This window comes from Pogoniulus pusillus, chromosome 21 (assembly GCF_015220805.1).
Source record: "Pogoniulus pusillus isolate bPogPus1 chromosome 21, bPogPus1.pri, whole genome shotgun sequence".
Classification (NCBI taxonomy): domain Eukaryota; kingdom Metazoa; phylum Chordata; class Aves; order Piciformes; family Lybiidae; genus Pogoniulus; species Pogoniulus pusillus.
In genome coordinates, this window is record NC_087284.1 from 11,294,531 (window position 1) to 11,312,435 (window position 17,905).

General features: G+C 45.4%; 1 protein-coding gene across 12 annotated transcripts in view; it reads left to right on the forward strand.

The window, feature by feature from the left end:
• Positions 1-17,905, forward strand: part of HIVEP1 (HIVEP zinc finger 1) — a 168,191-nt gene that overhangs the window by 137,691 nt on the left and 12,595 nt on the right. For 8 of the 12 annotated variants that reach the window (XM_064160931.1, XM_064160927.1, XM_064160926.1 and 5 more), the window contains 2 exons: positions 11,715-12,232; positions 15,957-17,687. In XM_064160931.1, coding sequence (XP_064017001.1) covers positions 11,715-12,232; positions 15,957-17,099 — 1,661 coding nt within the window. In that variant the 3' untranslated portion in view covers positions 17,100-17,687. Of the gene's footprint in view, positions 1-8,048; positions 8,432-11,714; positions 12,233-15,956; positions 17,688-17,905 lie in introns of those variants that run through there. The other 4 variants (XM_064160935.1, XM_064160933.1, XM_064160934.1 and 1 more) reach the window with 2 other exon arrangements.

Consider the following 17,905-nt stretch of genomic DNA (forward strand, 5'->3'; position numbering starts at 1 on the left):
ATGACTCAGCCAGTGTGATTCACTCGTGCTCTGAGCACAAAGGAACCTGCATTTTCCCTTTTTTGGCAGCCTTTGATACGTTTCTTTTGGGCAAACTAAAACCCACATCCCCCTTCCCGATGTGACGTCCCAGGCCGATAACAGGAGATAAGCAGCAGTAGCAGTGAGCATCCTTTGCCCGCAGAGCAGCAGTTTCCGTTAGCGTTTTCAGCCTTCACATGACAGAAAACTCATCACGACTTCTCAAAGCAACTTTCTGGGTTTTTTCAGCCTCTTACTCAGTTTCCTGAAGCCCACAGCTGAGCAGGTATTTCCATTTCCCAGGAACTGAAAACATTCTATTGATTGATAAATCGATACTCCCGAGGGCGCACATTACAAACTGCATTTGTGGTTTCGAATGTAATGGGCAATGTTTCAAATGTTAACAGAGTTATCACTAACTCCCAGCAGAAAGAAAAAAGCCATTTCAAACATTGGCTGAAAAAAGATTTTTTCTCTGGCTCTAAGACTATTTCATTGAGAGCGAGTCTCTCTTTTTACACAGCATGTACAGGTGTGTGTAACTGCAGTGTAAATATACCCTGTATTCCCTGCAATGCATCCTTTGATTCAGCACAGTCATTAATACATTAAATACTCTCCTTTGGAGAAAAAGCAAGGCAGACCTTCAACAGAGTTTGCTACATAATCCATTCAGTTCTTGCAGGAATGTAATTTTCAAACCACAATGATTTTTGTATTGCATTTGGTTATTCAGAATAGAGCAGGTAGTACTTCTTTCTTTAAGAGCCCTAAACCAACTAACAACTCCCAGTTCAAGAGGGGCAGGGATCTACTTGAGAGAGTCCAACAGAGGGCTACAAGGACTGGAGCACTGCCTGATGAGGAGAGGCTGGGGGACCTGGGGCTGTTTAGTTTGGAGAGAAGACTGAGAGGGGATCTACTAAGTGTTTATAAATATGAGAGGGCTGGGTGCCAAAAAGGAAGGGACAGGGACAGCCTCTGCTTGTGCCCTGTGATAGGACAAGGGTCAATGGATATAAACTACAACACAGGAAGTTCCACCTCAGCATGAAGAAAAACTTTACTGTAAGGGTCACAGAGCACTGAAACAGGCTCTCCAGAGAGGTTGTGAAGTCTCCTTCTCTGGATGCTTTCAAGACCTGTCTGGATGTGTTCCTGTGTGACTGCAGTAGATTCTATGGTCCTGCTCTGGCAGGGGGGTTGGACTCAGTGATCTCTGGAGGTCCCTTCCAACCCCTGTGATCCTGTGAATTTGGTGATAATAATCCCAAACTTTCCAAAGAGATGTGGCTCAGGTAGCAATATGAAAAACCAGCTGTGTGTCACAAAGCTGAGTGCCGAACTCCCATCCAAGAAGCAGGGTGATGAAGCTCACAATAAACACTAGTTTGCTGCAGCCAAAGCAGTTGAGCCTCTCCAGCTGCTGCATAACCCAAAGGCATTTACAATTATCCATGTAAATTCAGTAAGTAACTGTATGCTTTAACAGTGTGATTTCATCTCTCAGCTCACCTAGCCACACTTGAAAGTACTTCTCATGATAATTCAGGAACTTGCTCGTTGGCCCATTAAGGTAAAGAGTCAGGGGTTGGGGGGAAGGTATGAAGTATTTGTATACCTGCTGGTTTAAGGTAGGTGGTTTTGTTATTCTCTCCAAAATCCTGTCTCTGATGAGCTTTGGCTACATTTGAATGTGGCTGAATATATTTATTTTTTTGAGGTGTCTTGACAATCTCAGTTAACAAAGTGACTTCAGCCACCATCAGTGGATGAGACCAAGATGTGTGCTCCAGTTGACATGCTGGAGGGGAGGGATGCCATCCAGAGAGACGTGGAGTGACTTAAGAGGTGGGCCCATGTCAACCTCATGAAGTTCAACAAGGCCAAGTGCAAGGTCCTGCACCTGGATCGGGGCAATCTGAAGCACAAATATAGTCTGGATGATGAGTGGCTTGAAAGTGGTCTTGAGGAGGACTCAGGGGTGTCAGCTGATGAAAAACTCAGCATGGGCCAGCAATGTGCACTTGCAGCCCAGCAGGCCAACTATACCCTGGGCTGCATCAAAAGAAGTGTGACCAACAGGACAAGGGAAGTGATCCTCCCCCTACACTCAACTCTTCTGAGACCTCACCTGGAGTGCTGTGTCCAGTTCTAGGGCCCCCAACACAAGGAGGACATCAAACTGCTGGAGCTGGGTCCAAAGGAGGGCTAGAAAGATGATCAGAAGGCTGTAGCACCTCTCCTATGGGGACAGGCTGAGAGAGCTGAGACTGTTCAGCCTGGAGAAGAGAAGGCACTGGGAAGCCCTTACAGCAGCCTTCCAGTACCTGAAGCAAGGCCTACAAGAAAGCTGGGAGGGGACTTCTAACAGAGGCTCACAGTGACAGAATAAGGGGGAATGGATTTAAGTTGGAAGAGGGTAGATTTAGACTGGGTATTAGGCAGAAATTCTTTACAGTGAGAGTGGTGAGACACTGAAACAGGTTGCCTTTGGGAGTTATGGATTGCCCTTCCCTGGAGCTGTTCAAGGCCAAGTTGGACAGGCCTTGAGCAACCTAGTCTAGGTGAATTTTTCCCTGCCCTTATCAGGGGCCTTGGAACTAAATGATCTTTAAGGTTCCTGCCAACCCAAACCACTCTCTGATTCTTTGGCTCTTTGATTTTGGCTGCCCTTTCCTCAGGGCAGCAGAGCAGAGCTTGCATTTGGGACAAGCACCCCTATGGCCTCTAGGGACTGCCAACAGTAGAATCCTACTGGTTGGAAGAGACCTTTAAAGTCATCATGTCCAACCATTAACTCAGCACTGCCTAGTCACCACTGAACGGGCATTGAAATGGGCTGCCCAGGGAGGTGGTTGAGTCACGAACCCTGGATGTGTTTAAAAGTCGTTTGAATGAGATCCTTGGGGTTATGGCTTAGAGTGAACCTTGTAGAGCAGAGGTATCAGTTGGCCTTGGTGATCCTGAGGGGCTTTTCCAGCCCAAATGTTTCTGTCATTCTGAGAACCCTGTCCTTCATCACCATGTCTACACTTCTTTTTAATCTCTCCAGAGATGGAGACTCGGTCACTTCCCTGGGCAGCTGCTTCCAGGGCTTGACAACACCTTCAGGGAAGAAATTTTTCCTAATGTCCAATCTAAATCTCCCCTGGAATAACTTGAGGCCATTTCCTCTTGTCCTAATGCTTATTACTTGTGAGAAGAGACTGCCTCCTACCTTGCTAAAACTACTCCATTGTTCAGGTAGCTGTAGAGAGCAACAAGATTTCCCCAGGCTAAACAACTCCAGTTCCCTCAGCCACTCCTCCTAAGAACTGTGCTCTAGGCCCTTAGTCAGCTTCACTGCTCTTTTTTGGACATGCTCCAGCACCTTAATGTCCTTCTTGTAGTGAAGGCCCCAAAACTGCCCCCAGTGTTTGAGGTGCAGTCTCACTAGCGCCGAGTACAGGGAGGCATTCATTTCCCTAGTCCTGCCTTCCACACTGTTTCTGACAATAGCCAGCCCTCGGTGTTCCAAGAAGTGCTGTCTCCAAACACAGATGCTTTTTACTGCAGGAGTTTTGTGGTTGTGGAAAACGATCTGTCTGTCTTGGAGACTGGTCTGCCCAGTCCCACCTGGAAGGCAATGTGAGATTCTTGTAAAGGAAGGTGCCAAAAAATCTGATAAGAAATAATTAGGACCTCAGAAAAAAAAAATGTTCTTCTTCCCACAGGCCATGAGATTGGCCTGCTTCCTGACCCACAGAATGTCTGTCTGTCTCTGACCAATTTGTTATCTGAATATTTGCAATAGTGATTATTCCTATGGCAATTAAAATGTCTGCACTTCTGCTTGAAATTACTAAGCCGTGTCTCTTCCACCAGACTCTGGATCAGAGGCTCAGCCAGAAGTCTAACAGGGATATCAGCCTTTTATTTACCAAGGGATTTGCTGGTTGTGTTTTTATGTGGTGTTTTTAAAGCAGGGGCAGTCATGGTTATTTGAATACATTATTTTATAGTTTGCCATGAGAAATCGGCTTTGGCCCAGCAGCAGTGCATGTGGATTGAGTTAGGAGTGCAAAATTGAGCATGATCCTGAAGGCAGACACACATGCATACACCACCACCCCCACCCCCCCCCACACAGAGCCTGTTTGTTCAGTAATCTGAGAAGCTGAAATTTTGTTGTGATGTAGCATCTAAGGAAAAAAGAAAGATGCTCTCTGACTGCCACAGACTATATACGACCAGAGCTTTTAACATAGCATTCTTTGTATTTGGGCTTCTTGTCATCATTTGGGTATTAGTAAATACTTTCTGGCCTGGCTTTTTGTATTCAAAACCATTCCCTCATCCATTTATCTTTCATCTTCTGCTCTGTGGAATGTTCTTATCGTCAAAATACAGGATTACAATGTAAGGAATGTTAATATCTGAATTAAATTGTCAAATGAGGTGAACTGTTTAGTGTGACAGGCTGCAACTGGGGATATCCTCTTTGGCCATGCTGACCTGGCATGTTACTGTGCAGCCTTAAAAGCAACAACAATTTATCTTGAAATGAAAACAGTTTCTGAAATTAAAACCTGCAGCAGTTCCTGCATCAGCTAATTGATGAGTGATATTGTATGGCTGAGCAAACTTGCACAAGATAGTTATTTGGTAGTGAAGCGAGTCAGATGGGCAGAATTTATTTAAATGGTCTCCGTGGAGAAATTTTATCCCAAAATAGTCATTACTTTCCCATAGAAAAGACCTAATTGTAAGGTTGAGATATCTATTTATACATACACACACATATATATGTATATATATATAAAAACCACTGCATTTCCTGCAGTATTAAACAAACCCTTCTGAAGATACAATGGTTCTAAGTTAATTAGCTATATATTACTTATAGCAGATTCTAAGTGAGTTTCCATAGCTCTTCATTAGCTTAATCATGACTCAGTCTGTTGTTTTCACTGCACCTGCATTCCAGGAGTGAAAACAAAGGGAAGTCCTTGCTGTGATATCCCCCTTTTGCAAACAGAACAGCAGGATGGTCCTACAGAGCTTACAAGAAATGTTTTTCTTTGTTTTTTATATTATGCTTGGTCTTCAACTGAGATGCACATTAAACATGCTGGAGCCCTACACCCACTGCCTGGGAACAGACTGGCCAGTGCTAGGGTTCATTTATAATAGCCAAGTTGCTAAGGAAGGCTTTGGTGTAAATGATCTCATTAACCAGAAGTGACTCTTGCTTTTTTGGTTAGTTTTATTTCGTTACCTTCCATGCTTTTAAGAATGAGACCCACAGGTTGTTTTTTTCTTGTTTCTGAGGAGCACTGGCAATTACCAGTCTGAATTCAACCCAGCAGATGTCACTGTGAGTCCTGTTTCAAGGTGTTAAACAGTGGACGGTAGCTGAAGCAAGACTGAAATCGGTCCAGTAAAGATCTAGAATAGACTTGGCCAAGGAGGGAGTGAGTTTGGGTATAGGACCAGCATTGTTTCATGGGACTTTGGTTTATCCTTTTGTAAAGGGTTGTGGAACACTCTCTCACCAGACTAATGAAACAGGTGAAATGCAAGTCTAAGCTTGTAGTTGTTAAGGAAAACATGGATGGCCTACAGACCTCACGTTCAAGTTGTGGATAATATACTAAATAGTATTTCTGCTTTATTGCTGTAGTTGATGCTTTTTCTCCAGTTTGATGGAGAATATATAATACAGAATGGATAATAGCATTGTAAATGCTTTTATGTAGATACTCAGCTACAACTGAAGATACTGAACAATGTGAGGCAGTAAACACTGCTGTTAGGTGCTAAAAGCCAATAAATTCAGTACATTTCAGCTCAGATGCAAACAGACAGTGAGCAGACTAACAGGTGCTTAGTAAGCTAAGTATTTAATCTGTGTAAGTAGAACTGGTAGCAGTCTTACTGGTAGCAGTCTTACAGTTACCTGCAAAGCTGCTGTGTGTAAAACTTCAGCCGTCAGGACTTAGATTTTTCAGGTCTTTCTTTTCTTCCTGACAGTGAAAGAACAAAACCCAAACATTTTCACAGAATCACAGAATGTCAGGGGCTGGAAGGGACCTCTAAAAACTCATCCAGTCCAACCCCAGTGCAGAGCAGGATCACCTATACCAAATCACACTGGAATGCATCCAGGCAGGTCTTGAATATCTCCATAGAGGGAGACTCCACAACCCTCCCTGGGCAGCCTGTTCCAGTGTTCTGTCACCCTCACAGTGAAAAAAACCCTCCTCATGTTTACATGGAACTTCCTATGCATCAACTTCCACTCATTGCCCTTTGTCCTGCCATTGGGCATCACCAAGCAGAGCCTGGCTCCATCCTCCTAGCACTCATCCTTTACATATCTATTAACATTAATGAGGTCACTCCTCAATCTTTTCTTGTCCCAGCTAAAGAGCCCCAGCTCCCTTAGTCTCTCCTTAGAATCATAGAATCATAGAATCAACCAGGTTGGAAGAGACCTCAAAGATCATCCAGTCCAACCTATCACCCAGCCCTAGCCAGTCAACTAGACCATGGCACTGAGTGCCTCATCCAGTCTTTTCTTGAAGACCCCCAGGGACGGTGCCTCCACCACCTCCCTGGGCAGCCCATTCCAATGGGAAATCACTCTCTCTGTGAAAAACTTCTTCCTTGTAAGAGAGATGTTCCATTCCCTTAATTATCTTCATGGCTCTGCACTGGACTTTTTCAAGCAGTTCCATAAGGTCCTTCTTGAACTGAGGGGCCCAGAACTGGACAGAATACTGTAGAAGCAGCCTCACCAGGGCAGAGTAGAGAGGGAGGAGAACTTCTCTCGACCCACTAACCACAGATCTACTAATCCACCCCAGAATGGCACTGTCCCTCCTGGCCACAAGAGCGCATTGCTGGCTCATAGTCAACCTCCTATCCGCTGGAATGCCCAGATCTGTTTCCCCTTCACTGCCTTCCAGCACCTCAGTCCCCTAAGTATAACTGAGTTATAACCACATATAACGGTTAGAAACCATTGAATTTTATCTCTAGATTTGATATATAAATTGCCAAGTCTGTAGCACGGCCTTGTAGGTCAGGTGATGTGATGGACTGATTGGTGATGACATCACAATTAAATGCTTTAAGTTGAGGTTCTGAAGAACCCAAAGTTTGCAGTTTAATGATAAATGAGATGGCCATTGTTAAAACCTTAGACAGTAAGGAGTCCTGCAGGAATCAAGAACTTAAAGAATGTAAGTCTTTCAGTTACCTAATTCACAGAATCACAGAAACATTCAGGTTGGAAAAAGCCCCTCAGAATCACCAAAGTTCAACCCATATCCTTACTTTACAAGGTGCACCTAAACCATATCCCCAAGCACCACATCCAAACAACTTTTAAACACATTCAGGGTTGGGGACACCACCACCTCCTTAGCTCAGTCCAATGCCTGACCACTCTTGCCATGAAAAAATGTTTCCTAATGTCCAGCCTAAACCTACCCAGTCATAGCTTGAGGACATTCCCTCTTGTTCTATCACTGTTTCCCTGTGGGACGAGACAAGCACCAACCTCTCCACAACATCCTTTCAGGTAGTTGCAGGCAGCAATGAGGTCTCCCCTCAGCCTCCTCTTTTTCAAACTAAAGTCATCCAAAATTCATACCATCACAACTGGAAAAAGCAGTTCATGGCCTTAGCAGCCCCAGGCACTTCGCTAATGGATACACTAGGATGTCGTTAAGTCCAGCTAATGCTATTGTATTAGAGAACTTGAAGCTTTTTCTTTCCTCTTAAAGGTAAAATGTCAGTGTAACAGCGCTTTAGCCAACAAGCTCATTAATGCCACAAACACAATAGAGAGCTGATTAACTAACTGAGGGCTGGCAGCAAAATAAATGAAGGACTGAGATGATTCTTGCCCATGGTTTGTATACATTTACTTAGGATTTAGAACTCATTATTATTAAATGTAATTATAGCTGGCATGTGACCAAAATCACCCATCAAAAGCTGGGTCCATATTTCTATTAAATCTTTATTTCCAGCTGGTCCTACTTTTTATGGCGTTCATGTCTGTAGCCAGCAGCTCTCTTTTCTCCTGAGAGGTCCAGGAAGAAGAAAGAGTCTTGCTAAGAGTTTAAAAGAAAAGACTGACAGAAGATGAGACTCATTCCCTACTCTTCTAAAAACACTCCTCGTAAAAGAAAGATGGAGGCAATCCTCTGTTAAAGTGGAGAGAGTTACAAATCTGAGAAAGAAGTGGCTTTCATAAAGGGCTTCGCTTACTGCTGGGAAACTTCTTTCTTGTTTTCTTAAAAAAAAAAGAAAAGAAAATCCTGTGAACTTCCATGCCAAAAGCCATTTCTCCATGTGCTAGTGGCCTTTAAATTTACAACACATCCTTCATCCTGAAATACCTAACAACCTCATACGAAGTTGAACACACAAGTCAATTTGTTCCCTTTGGAAATGGAGTCAGTTGTAGCTATATGTATATATATATATATATCAGCTACACAAACATATGGTTATAATTATGCTTAGCTTAAGATAGGAAGTGAAGAATTAATTTTCCCTCAACTAAATCTGCAAAGGAGCTTTAGTAGGCTGCGTACAATTACCAGAATGGATATGGGCCAATAATGCTTCGTTAACAAGACAGTGCTTGGAAAGAAATCTTTTACCCCTAGGAGTGGTCACAGCCTCAATTAGATGCCTTATTCACGGCAGACTCACAGCTTGCCTGGGTCTTCTGCCACTTAAACCTCCTAGCATTGGATCCTCTGACAACTTCACTGATTTACGTAGGATCACTAATTACGAAGGCTTGGGCACCTCTTGTTTCAGCAAACACGCACACAGGTGTAAATCCCAGAGCAGTGTTCCTTTGTGCATCACCAGAGCAAAGCAAGTCAGAAATAGGGGTTTCTCCTCTGACGTTCTGCAGCAGTGTGTGGGAGTAAGGGAAGCATTTATTGCTGTCACCTCGCCCACACCACAGGCTCTGGCTCCAGGTAACCACACTTAAATAGAGGCTGGCAAATGCACAAAGGGAGGAGGTAAACAGGGAAACAATAGAGGGAAATTATATCCCACGGAGTCCTGCATGTAAGGAATTTGTGCCCTGCACACGGTTCCCCTTCCTCTTTCCATGGTTTTATTCTAGAAAACAGATGTATGCAGAACGTTTCTGCAGAAGTAGCCTTTGCTAGTCAAGCCTGCAGCATTTTCGTTGCTTTTGATTAAGAGAGAGTTTGTTGTAAAGCAGGGCATCGTTTGAGCATGTTTTCTTTGCTTTACAAATGTGACAAGTCTAATCACTTCAGGTAGTCTCATGCCAGTGGAGACAGTCATCTGTGATTGACATCAGCTGTCACAGACATTTGGATTTCTATGTGGAAAGAAGGGAGAAAAGGAAAAGGAAAGAAAGAGTAGGGTTTCTCAGAGAATGCATGCAGTGTTGGTGAGCAGACCGAAATGAAGGAGTCCAGACTGAATTCTGAGGCATTATTTAAAGAGTTTGGATGCAGCATGTGGAGAAGTCTTTGAGATCTGTTGCAGAGACATTGAGGGAAGTTATTTCCCTTGGTAAATGTTAACATCTGTAGAAGTTCTAACAGTGTAGATTTGTTTGCTTTGCAAATTAATGATGAAGAAACACTGTTTGTGTGAAGAAGAGAAATGACAGAAGTACAGACAGAAAAAACCTACCAAAGCCCAAAGTTTTAATAACTCCATGTAGTGGTGTTAATAATATTTGTAACAATCCTACTTACCACATGTTTGGAATGGGCCTTACTGAATTTCTGTTCTGCTGAAGTATCTTTTCTCCTGTGAACTGCTCTGTCTGTAGATGAGTATTATAAATGAAGACTATTTAAAGTTCTTTTAAAAAATACTTTTGTTACCATCAGTCCAATGACCCAGAGGATTTAGAGGTATTTTTAATTCATGTCTGCTGTAGGAAATGTAGGAAATATGTATTTTTCATATTTAGTTAATGTACAAATGACTGTGTAGGCAAAGAGGGGCAAAGTCATTATAGAGGGAGTTTTTTCCAGAGAAGCTATTAGATTCTTTCCTAATTGCCCTGCTCATTTGAAACCAGAAAGGCTTCTTGGCAGATTACTTATTGAGAGGTACCTCAAAACCATTACTTTTACCTGAAGTTCAAGATGTTTGGTTTGTGTAACATAGAATCATGGAATGGTTTAGGTTTGAAGGGACCTTGAAGATCATCCAGTTCCAAGCCCCCGCCACAGGCAGGGACACCTCCTGCTAGAGCAGGTCACTCAAGGCCTCATCCAAGATGGCTTTGAACACCTCCAGGGAGGGAGCAGCCACAGCCTCCCTGGGCAACCTCTGCCAGTGTCTCAACTCCCTCACTGTAAAGAACTTCTTCCTAATGTCTAGTTTATATCTCCCCTCTGCCAGTTTAAACCCATTACTCCTCACCCTGTCATTACAAGAGCTTGTAAATAGTCCCTCCCCAGCCCTCCTGTAGGTCCCCTTCAGATACTGGAAGGCTACTATAAGGCCTCCTCAAAGCCTTATCTCCAGGCTGAAGAGCCCCAACTCTTACAGCCTGTCCTCAGAGGCCTCACAGACCATCACATCATTGGTAGTACATTCAAATTCTTTTAAGGCTCTGATTTTTCTTCAGAATCACTTCTTTGGCTGGTAAATTGCTGCACAGCTTTCCTTAGAACAGGATCTCCAAGACTGTAACTAACCAGCCATTGCTAGTTTTGCAGAGCCAAAGGGGGTTATGTTATGCAGGTTTGTGGTTTTTTTGAAGAGCTCACCAGACAGACCTTTAGTCAAAGATTAAAATATTAGTGCATCCAAAGCATTCTGTCTTTTCTAAAAGACGATCCCAGACAGTCTGGCTTAGAATCACATACGGCAGATGGGATTTTCTGTCTCTTTACTAAAGACAGTTCTTTCTTCCTAAGTTATGGTAGAAAAGAAGGAGAAAAGCTGCAGCAGAGCTGTAGTTTGCTGAGCAATTTAGCACTAGACAGCAGTTTGACTTTAAGATTTGAAGTCAGGAGGGCTCCTTAGTGGGAGCAAAGTTTCGTGCATAGGTAAGTTTTGATAAGATTAGGGCTTTCTTGCCTCTTAAGGACATCTTGGGTGATTCTGTTCATAAACCTTTCAAAACACTAGCAAAGAAATCTGGTAAGGTCTAATTTTGGTCTCTCTTGCCTGTTAACGAGACAGATTCCTGACTAACAGCCCCCAGTCTTTCTGTTTGCGTCCCACAAAACCCTTTGCAGCAGTGATTCATATTAAGTACGAGGACACCCACTTATGAGTCAGAGCCAGCTAGAGAATATCCCACTGCCACGGCTGGCAGACCAGCTCCATATGGCGTCACTCGGAGCTTAATGAACCAGGAGTCTGCTCGCTTCTCCCCAAGCTAAAGAGTAAAGGGTGACTCTGAGCAAACCATTATGACTAGCTTAAAAGAAAACAACCAAACCCAGAAGGTTAAAAACATGGAAGCAGAAGATGAAAGCTTACATAGCCGTCAAATGTGTAGGCTGGAAAATAAACCCAAAACCATCTTCCCTGTTGCTCTGATGGAATGGGATGTGACTGAGAAATGCACATACCATGTAGGGTTTTGGTGTTGCTAATTACTCCCTCTCACCTCTCAATCAGTGAAGGACCTTCATTGACTTACCTTCTAATTCCCACTTTTGCAGGTGAGAAGCAAAGATTTGGCTACGACCGGTCAGGATATGACGTGGAGGAGTCTGATGGGGCAGATGAGGATGACAATGACAATGAAGATGATGATGAAGACAGCCAGGCTGAGTCAGTCCTATCCACAACCCCCTCAGTGACAGCCAGCCCCCAGCATCACCCCTCTCGACACAGCCTGCAGGATGCTGCCAGCACTGATGAAGACATCAGGCTTCCGGACTGCTTTGCTGGGGTTCACACAGACTCTATGGATGGTCTGCCAAAAGCACTGCTGACAAAGATGACCGTCCTGAGCACAGTGCAGTCAGCTAGCACAACCTCCAGGTCACCAGCAGAATTCACCTATCAGGAAGCACATGAGGAGAAAGCCCAGGACAGAGGAGCAGGCCCCCGTGGTGCTAGTGCAGCACAGGTGGGCATTGTTCCTACATCTCCAGGTCACCAGATGTCTGTGGATTACCCTGATCCAGGAGCAGCCTTGAGCCACCCCTTGATATCAACTGCCGCTCTTACAAAGGTAGGAGTCCAGTGATGTGAGTTTGAACAAGGCCAAGTGCCAGGTTCTGCACTTCGGCCACAGCAACCCCAAGCAGCGCTACAGGCTGGGGACAGAGTGGCTGGAGAGCAGCCAGGCAGAGAGGGACATGGGGGTGCTGGTGAACAGCTGAACATGAGCCAGCACTGTGCTCAGGTGGCCAGGAGAGCCAATGGCATTCTGGCCTGGATCAGGAAGAGTGTGGCCAGCAGGACAAGGAGGAGGAAGGAGGTCCACAGGGACTTAACTGTGGCCATCCCAGCCCTTGCTGTGCTTTACCTACACATAAGCATGCAGCACACACAGAGCCTGCATCCCAGATTGCAAGAGCACGAAAGAGGTGCCAAGGCTTTGGGGTGCTCCTCTGGGCTTAGCACCACACAACCTGGTTAATAGTGTGATTCTGTGAGTGTGTGGCACTGAGGGAAAGAGCAAAACTTTAAATCCTCTTTTTAATTTTTTGGGGGGATCAAAGATCAGATTTTCACTTTGTGCTGAGAGTGGTTGGCTGGTGAGTCTAAAGAGTTGAAAGCAATCAAAGCACAGCTGTATAGGACTCTTAGAAACAGTGATGCTGTAGGAGCACTGCTTTCCAAATGCTTTGTTTTGACTGTATTCTCCCTGAAAGGATTAATTGTAACATGGCCATTTCGGCTGAAGCTGGGAGCTGATAGATCGTATTTCAAATAAGAAAGGATGTCACAGATGTGTAGAACAAACCTGGGGGGGGGGGGTGTTGAAGTTTTCAGAGGAAAGTGATAGAATTCTGAAGCCATTTTCACTCCGAAATGTAACGATAGAATCGTTTTCCCAAGGGAAATCAATCTAGTCCCAAATCCTTTTTGCCTTATCGCTATTAAAAAGATTGTGCAATTGCTTATCGCTCCTCCAGACTTGCTTACAAGTAGAATCAGAAAGAGCACCAGATGTTCAAAGAAGCTGGAAGATTGCTCTTGCACAATAACAAAAGGAGAGGCGAGCGCAGAATTGAGGCCTGTGTTCCCAGGGCTCTCGATTTTTCTTCAAGCTGGAAGAGCATTTTGATCAGAAAAGGATCTCCCAGGCAGTGTGCAGAAAAAACCTGGCCAGTCTGTGCACAGGGCTGCAGGAGCACTCAGTACTTTTGGTAGCTGTTGTCTTTAAAACGCTGCTGAGAGAAACACAAAAGGGAACTGGCAGGTGTTACACCTTCACAATTCAGCAGTGTTTGAATGGACTTCAGTGAGGACAGTGCAAACTGCTTGCCTGGTGACCCTAACGCCTGTCTCTCGAGAGCTCTGCATTCTTACTGCAGCCCAGGAAGGTGTTAAGAGCTATGCACAATAACGTAGTTTAAATGTGATTGTCTCCTTGTTCTCAGCTCTGGTGAGGCCACACTTTGAGAACTGTGTTCAGTTTTGGGCACCTCATTACAAGAAGAATGTGGAGATGCTGGAGCAAGTGCAGAGGAGGGCAATGAAGCTGGGGAAGGGCCTGGAGATGGTGACAGTGATGACAGACTAAGAGAGTTTGGGTTGTTCAGCCTGGAGAAGAGAAGGCTCTGGGAATACTTTATAGCAGCCTTCCAGTATTTGAGGGGAGCCCGCAGGAGAGCTGAAGAGGGACTTTGTACAAAGGCAAGCAGTGATAGGATGAGGGGAGTGGCTTCAAACTGGAAGAAGCCAGATTAGGATTAGATGTTAGGAGGATGGTGAGGCACTAGAACAGGTTACCCAGAGAAGCTGTGGAGGCTCCCAGCTTGGAAATGTTCAAAAACCAGGTTGATGGGCCTTGAGCAGCTTGGTCCAGTAGGAGGTGTCCTTGCCCGTGGCAGGGGGGTTGGAACTAGATGATATTTAGAGTCTCTTCCAACACAAACCATTCTTGGATTCTGTGATTTCGCTGTTTGACAGAGGCTCATCTCTGCTTTACAAACTGTGAATCCCTGCAGGACATGCAAATGGGAGTGATTTTGTAGCATGACAAAGAAGGAAATCTCTGTTCACTGTATCTATGTGCCATAAAAGGGCACCCACTCAATACTTGGGTTTTGAGTTTCAGCTGTTGGCGATAGATATCAGAAAGACATTTGAACTTAGTCCTTCCTCAAGCAGAACCACTGAAGCCTCAAGAAAATGTCCACACAATTAAAAATGTGCCGAGGTCTTTGTTAATTTAACTTAATAACTGACTACAGTAAGATACTTTTAAAAGACATGTAGTCATTCCTTTCTGGCCTACCTCCTCCTTTCACAGATCAACAGTGGCAGGTGTGTGTCTAATAGTTAATCTGCAGTCTGTTCCTGTTTGGAGCAGTTGTGAGTCCCACTTCTTGCAGTCAAAGCAAGAGACAGTTCAGGAAGGCTGTCTTATGTTCCTGCAAAAGCACCCACACCGATTTATCAGGATTTCTTCTGAGGTGACAGGCAGGGCTTAGCTCTGAGGAAGATGTTGGCTGTCTTCTCGCCTCTACCATCTCATTCAGGCTGGTTATCGTTGCATAGGCATGCAAAGGCCTGAGGGGCAGTGGCTTCAAACTAGAGAAGAGGAGATGTTGGATGTTAGGAACAAGATTGGATGTTAGAAACAAGTTCTTTACTATGAGGGTGGTGGAGCACTGGAACAAGTTGCCCAGGGAGGTGTTTGAGGCCCCTTCCCTGGAGATATTCAGGGTGAGGCTCGACAGGACTCTGGGCAACCTGGTCTAGTTAAGAATGGCCTTGCTGACTGCAGAGGTGGGGGGGTTGGACTAGATGACCTTTGGAGGTCCCTTCCAGCCCAGACCATTCTATGATTCTATGTCATAGTCTTCCTTAACCAACACACTTCCTACCAGCCATTTTCAAAAGCATTTCTGTTGGTGTTTTGGTTTTGTACCTGCTCAAAAAGAGCTTGGTCAAGCCCCCAGAATTACCTTTTGAGACTATATAAACTAGATAAGGTTGCACAACATTTTATGTGTTACAAATATGGCTGTGACAAACAGATACAGTGAGATTGCAATTGCAGTTTGAGACATTTGGGTTTAAGCGTTTCTAGGAAAGGAGATGCCAGCCTTAGTCAATAGCACCAAGGCTACATGAAAAGAAAAAGGAGCATGTAATACAATCATCAGTGTGAGTTTGAGCACCAGATAACAGTGAGCTGAGGCAGCAGTGGGGTATGGGTCCCACTTCTCAGTCCAGCATCCACCTTTCACCTCCACTTTCGTGGGTGCTATGGTTGCCATCCATCTCATGTCACTGCTTATCACCCATCTGCCATATTAGAAGCACCTACAGGCAAATGTGCTGTGACGTAGCCTCTGCCTGCTGGAGGCTGTAGTGACTCCAGGAGAGGAACTCAGTGCACCAAAAATGCCAGCTTATGCTTACAGAACCTTCTTAACCCAAGTTGATTTCCACAGAAAGCAGTTCTCCAAAGCCTTCTTGCTCCTTAAACAACCACATAGAAAGGATATTCAGCAATGTTTTCAAGTGCTAGTGTTCCAGAGAAATTAGCCAGGACAATTAGGGGAGAAAAATTCAATTAGTGGGTGAGGAAGGAGCTGGGAAAACAAAGGAAGGAAATTAGTTGTTTTTTGGAGCTGGGCAGAATATACTGTGGACCAATTTGTTGGTTTTGCTTAAAAGGGAGTGTGGGAAGGCCTTCAGCTACCTCCTATTTTCACTCCATTCAAGGATAGTGGTGGCCACCGCATGAACACGCTTGTGTTGTTTTCTTCCAGAGCACGCCAGCCATCAGCTCTTCCTCCTCACCAGTGCACCACAGCATGCAGGTGACAGAAGTGACACCCTGCACCGAAACCACAGAGAAGCAAGTCACTGAGCCGAGAGCTCCCCAGACTCACCTCTTCAGCCACCTGCCCTTGCACTCACAGCGGCAAGCCAAGGCACCCTACGGCACAGTGCCAGTGGGGGGGATTCAGGTGGTCCCTGCCGGCCTGGCCACCTACTCCACCTTTGTTCCCATCCAGGCGGGGCCGGTGCAGCTCACCATCCCCACCGTCAGCGTGATTCACAGAACTACCAGCACCCTTGGCGAGGTGGGCGCAGTGGCCCCCGGCGCCGCTGCAAACCCCGTGGGAGTGGCCGAGGTGAACAGCGTCGTGCCGTGCATCCCCATCGGCCAGGTGAGCGTGCCGGGCATCCAGGGGCTTGGCACGCCCAGCCTGCAGCCTCTGCCACCGCTGGGCATGGAGACGGTGAACATCTTGGGCCTGGCGAACACGAACATCGCCCCGCAGATGCGCCCATCGGGAATTACCCTCAACGCTGTGGGCCTCCAGGTTTTGACTGCCGGCACGGCCCCACAGGGCAACCCCAGCCCACAGGCCCATATTCCCGGCTTGCAGATACTGAACATCGCCCTGCCCACCCTCATCCCCTCTGTCGGCCCTGTCAGCGCCGAGGGGCAGGGACCCTCCGAGGTGCCTGCCTCATGTGGCAGCAAAACCTGCGAGGCCCAGCTGGAGCCAGCCTCTGTCAGCTTCCCCGCCACAGAGGCCAGCAGGGCTGCTTCTCCTCAGGCAGGTGGCCAGCAGTACAGCGGCAAGGTCCACACCGAGCCTGCCCCGCTGAGCGACTACGTGCGGCTCAACGGCCCAGGGAAAGCAGATCCTGAACAGACTGACCTCGTGAAGTCCACCAAGCCAAAGCGCGACATCCCTTCCCTTCAGGTGAAGAGAGCTACCCCAGCAGAGCCTTGCCCCAGGGCGAAACCTGACCCCTTAACCAAGTCCCCGCTCCAGCGAACTGTCTCCCCGGACAGACAGGTACACAGGCCAGCCGCCCCGCCCCGGCGGCAAAACACGGTGCAGTTTAGCGATGGCAGCAGTGACGATGAGGACAGACTCGTCATAGCAACCTAGGCTTTGGGGGCTTTTTCCATTGTGTTTTTATTTTGGGTTTTTTGTTTTTTTTTTTAATAACACTTCCAGGTTTCTTTGCAAACCTTCCTTTCCTTAAAGCACATTTTTTTCTGACACAAACCCATTACTAATCTTCGTGCAATCATGAACTCTTGACCAATAATTGTTGTTTCTTGTCAGCTTCAGCCATTTTTGTACATGTTGTATAGACGATTGTGCCTTTTTTTGGAGTTTCATGTTTAGAAACCTGTACTGATTGTGGAATATATATATATAAAATATATATATATAAATAATATGTATATTAAAACCCAGATAGTTGCTTGTGTTTAGTAAGTAAACATCCTACGTCGGATAAATAAAGGATTAAATTATATGTTGCACTGTTAAATGTAAATTTTTATGGCTGTGGGACAAAGTTTCTGTGTACAGATCTAGTATGTAAAACTCCATATTTATTGTATCCATATTAGTCTTGGAAAAGGGTCTGTCCATCTTTCTCGTGTAAGACGGTAGCTTTACACTTTAAAGAGAAATACAGTATCTGTGTTATGAAATATTACAGTAAAATTTTGTTTACTGACTTTACCATTGCTGATGTTGTGCCTTCTTGATGCAGCCCAGTAGATGGAGAGGCGCTTGACTCCTTCCCTTTACTGTACCCTTCCAGCTGCGGTCAGCTTGAAAAGATCTGGTGGTGGTGTTTGCCCCCGTGGTTCCACCTGCCACGAGAGAGAGAGAGAGAATACACTCTTCAGACTTACTTGGAGCAAAGCCTTCCATTTCAAAACATCCAGTGATGGCAA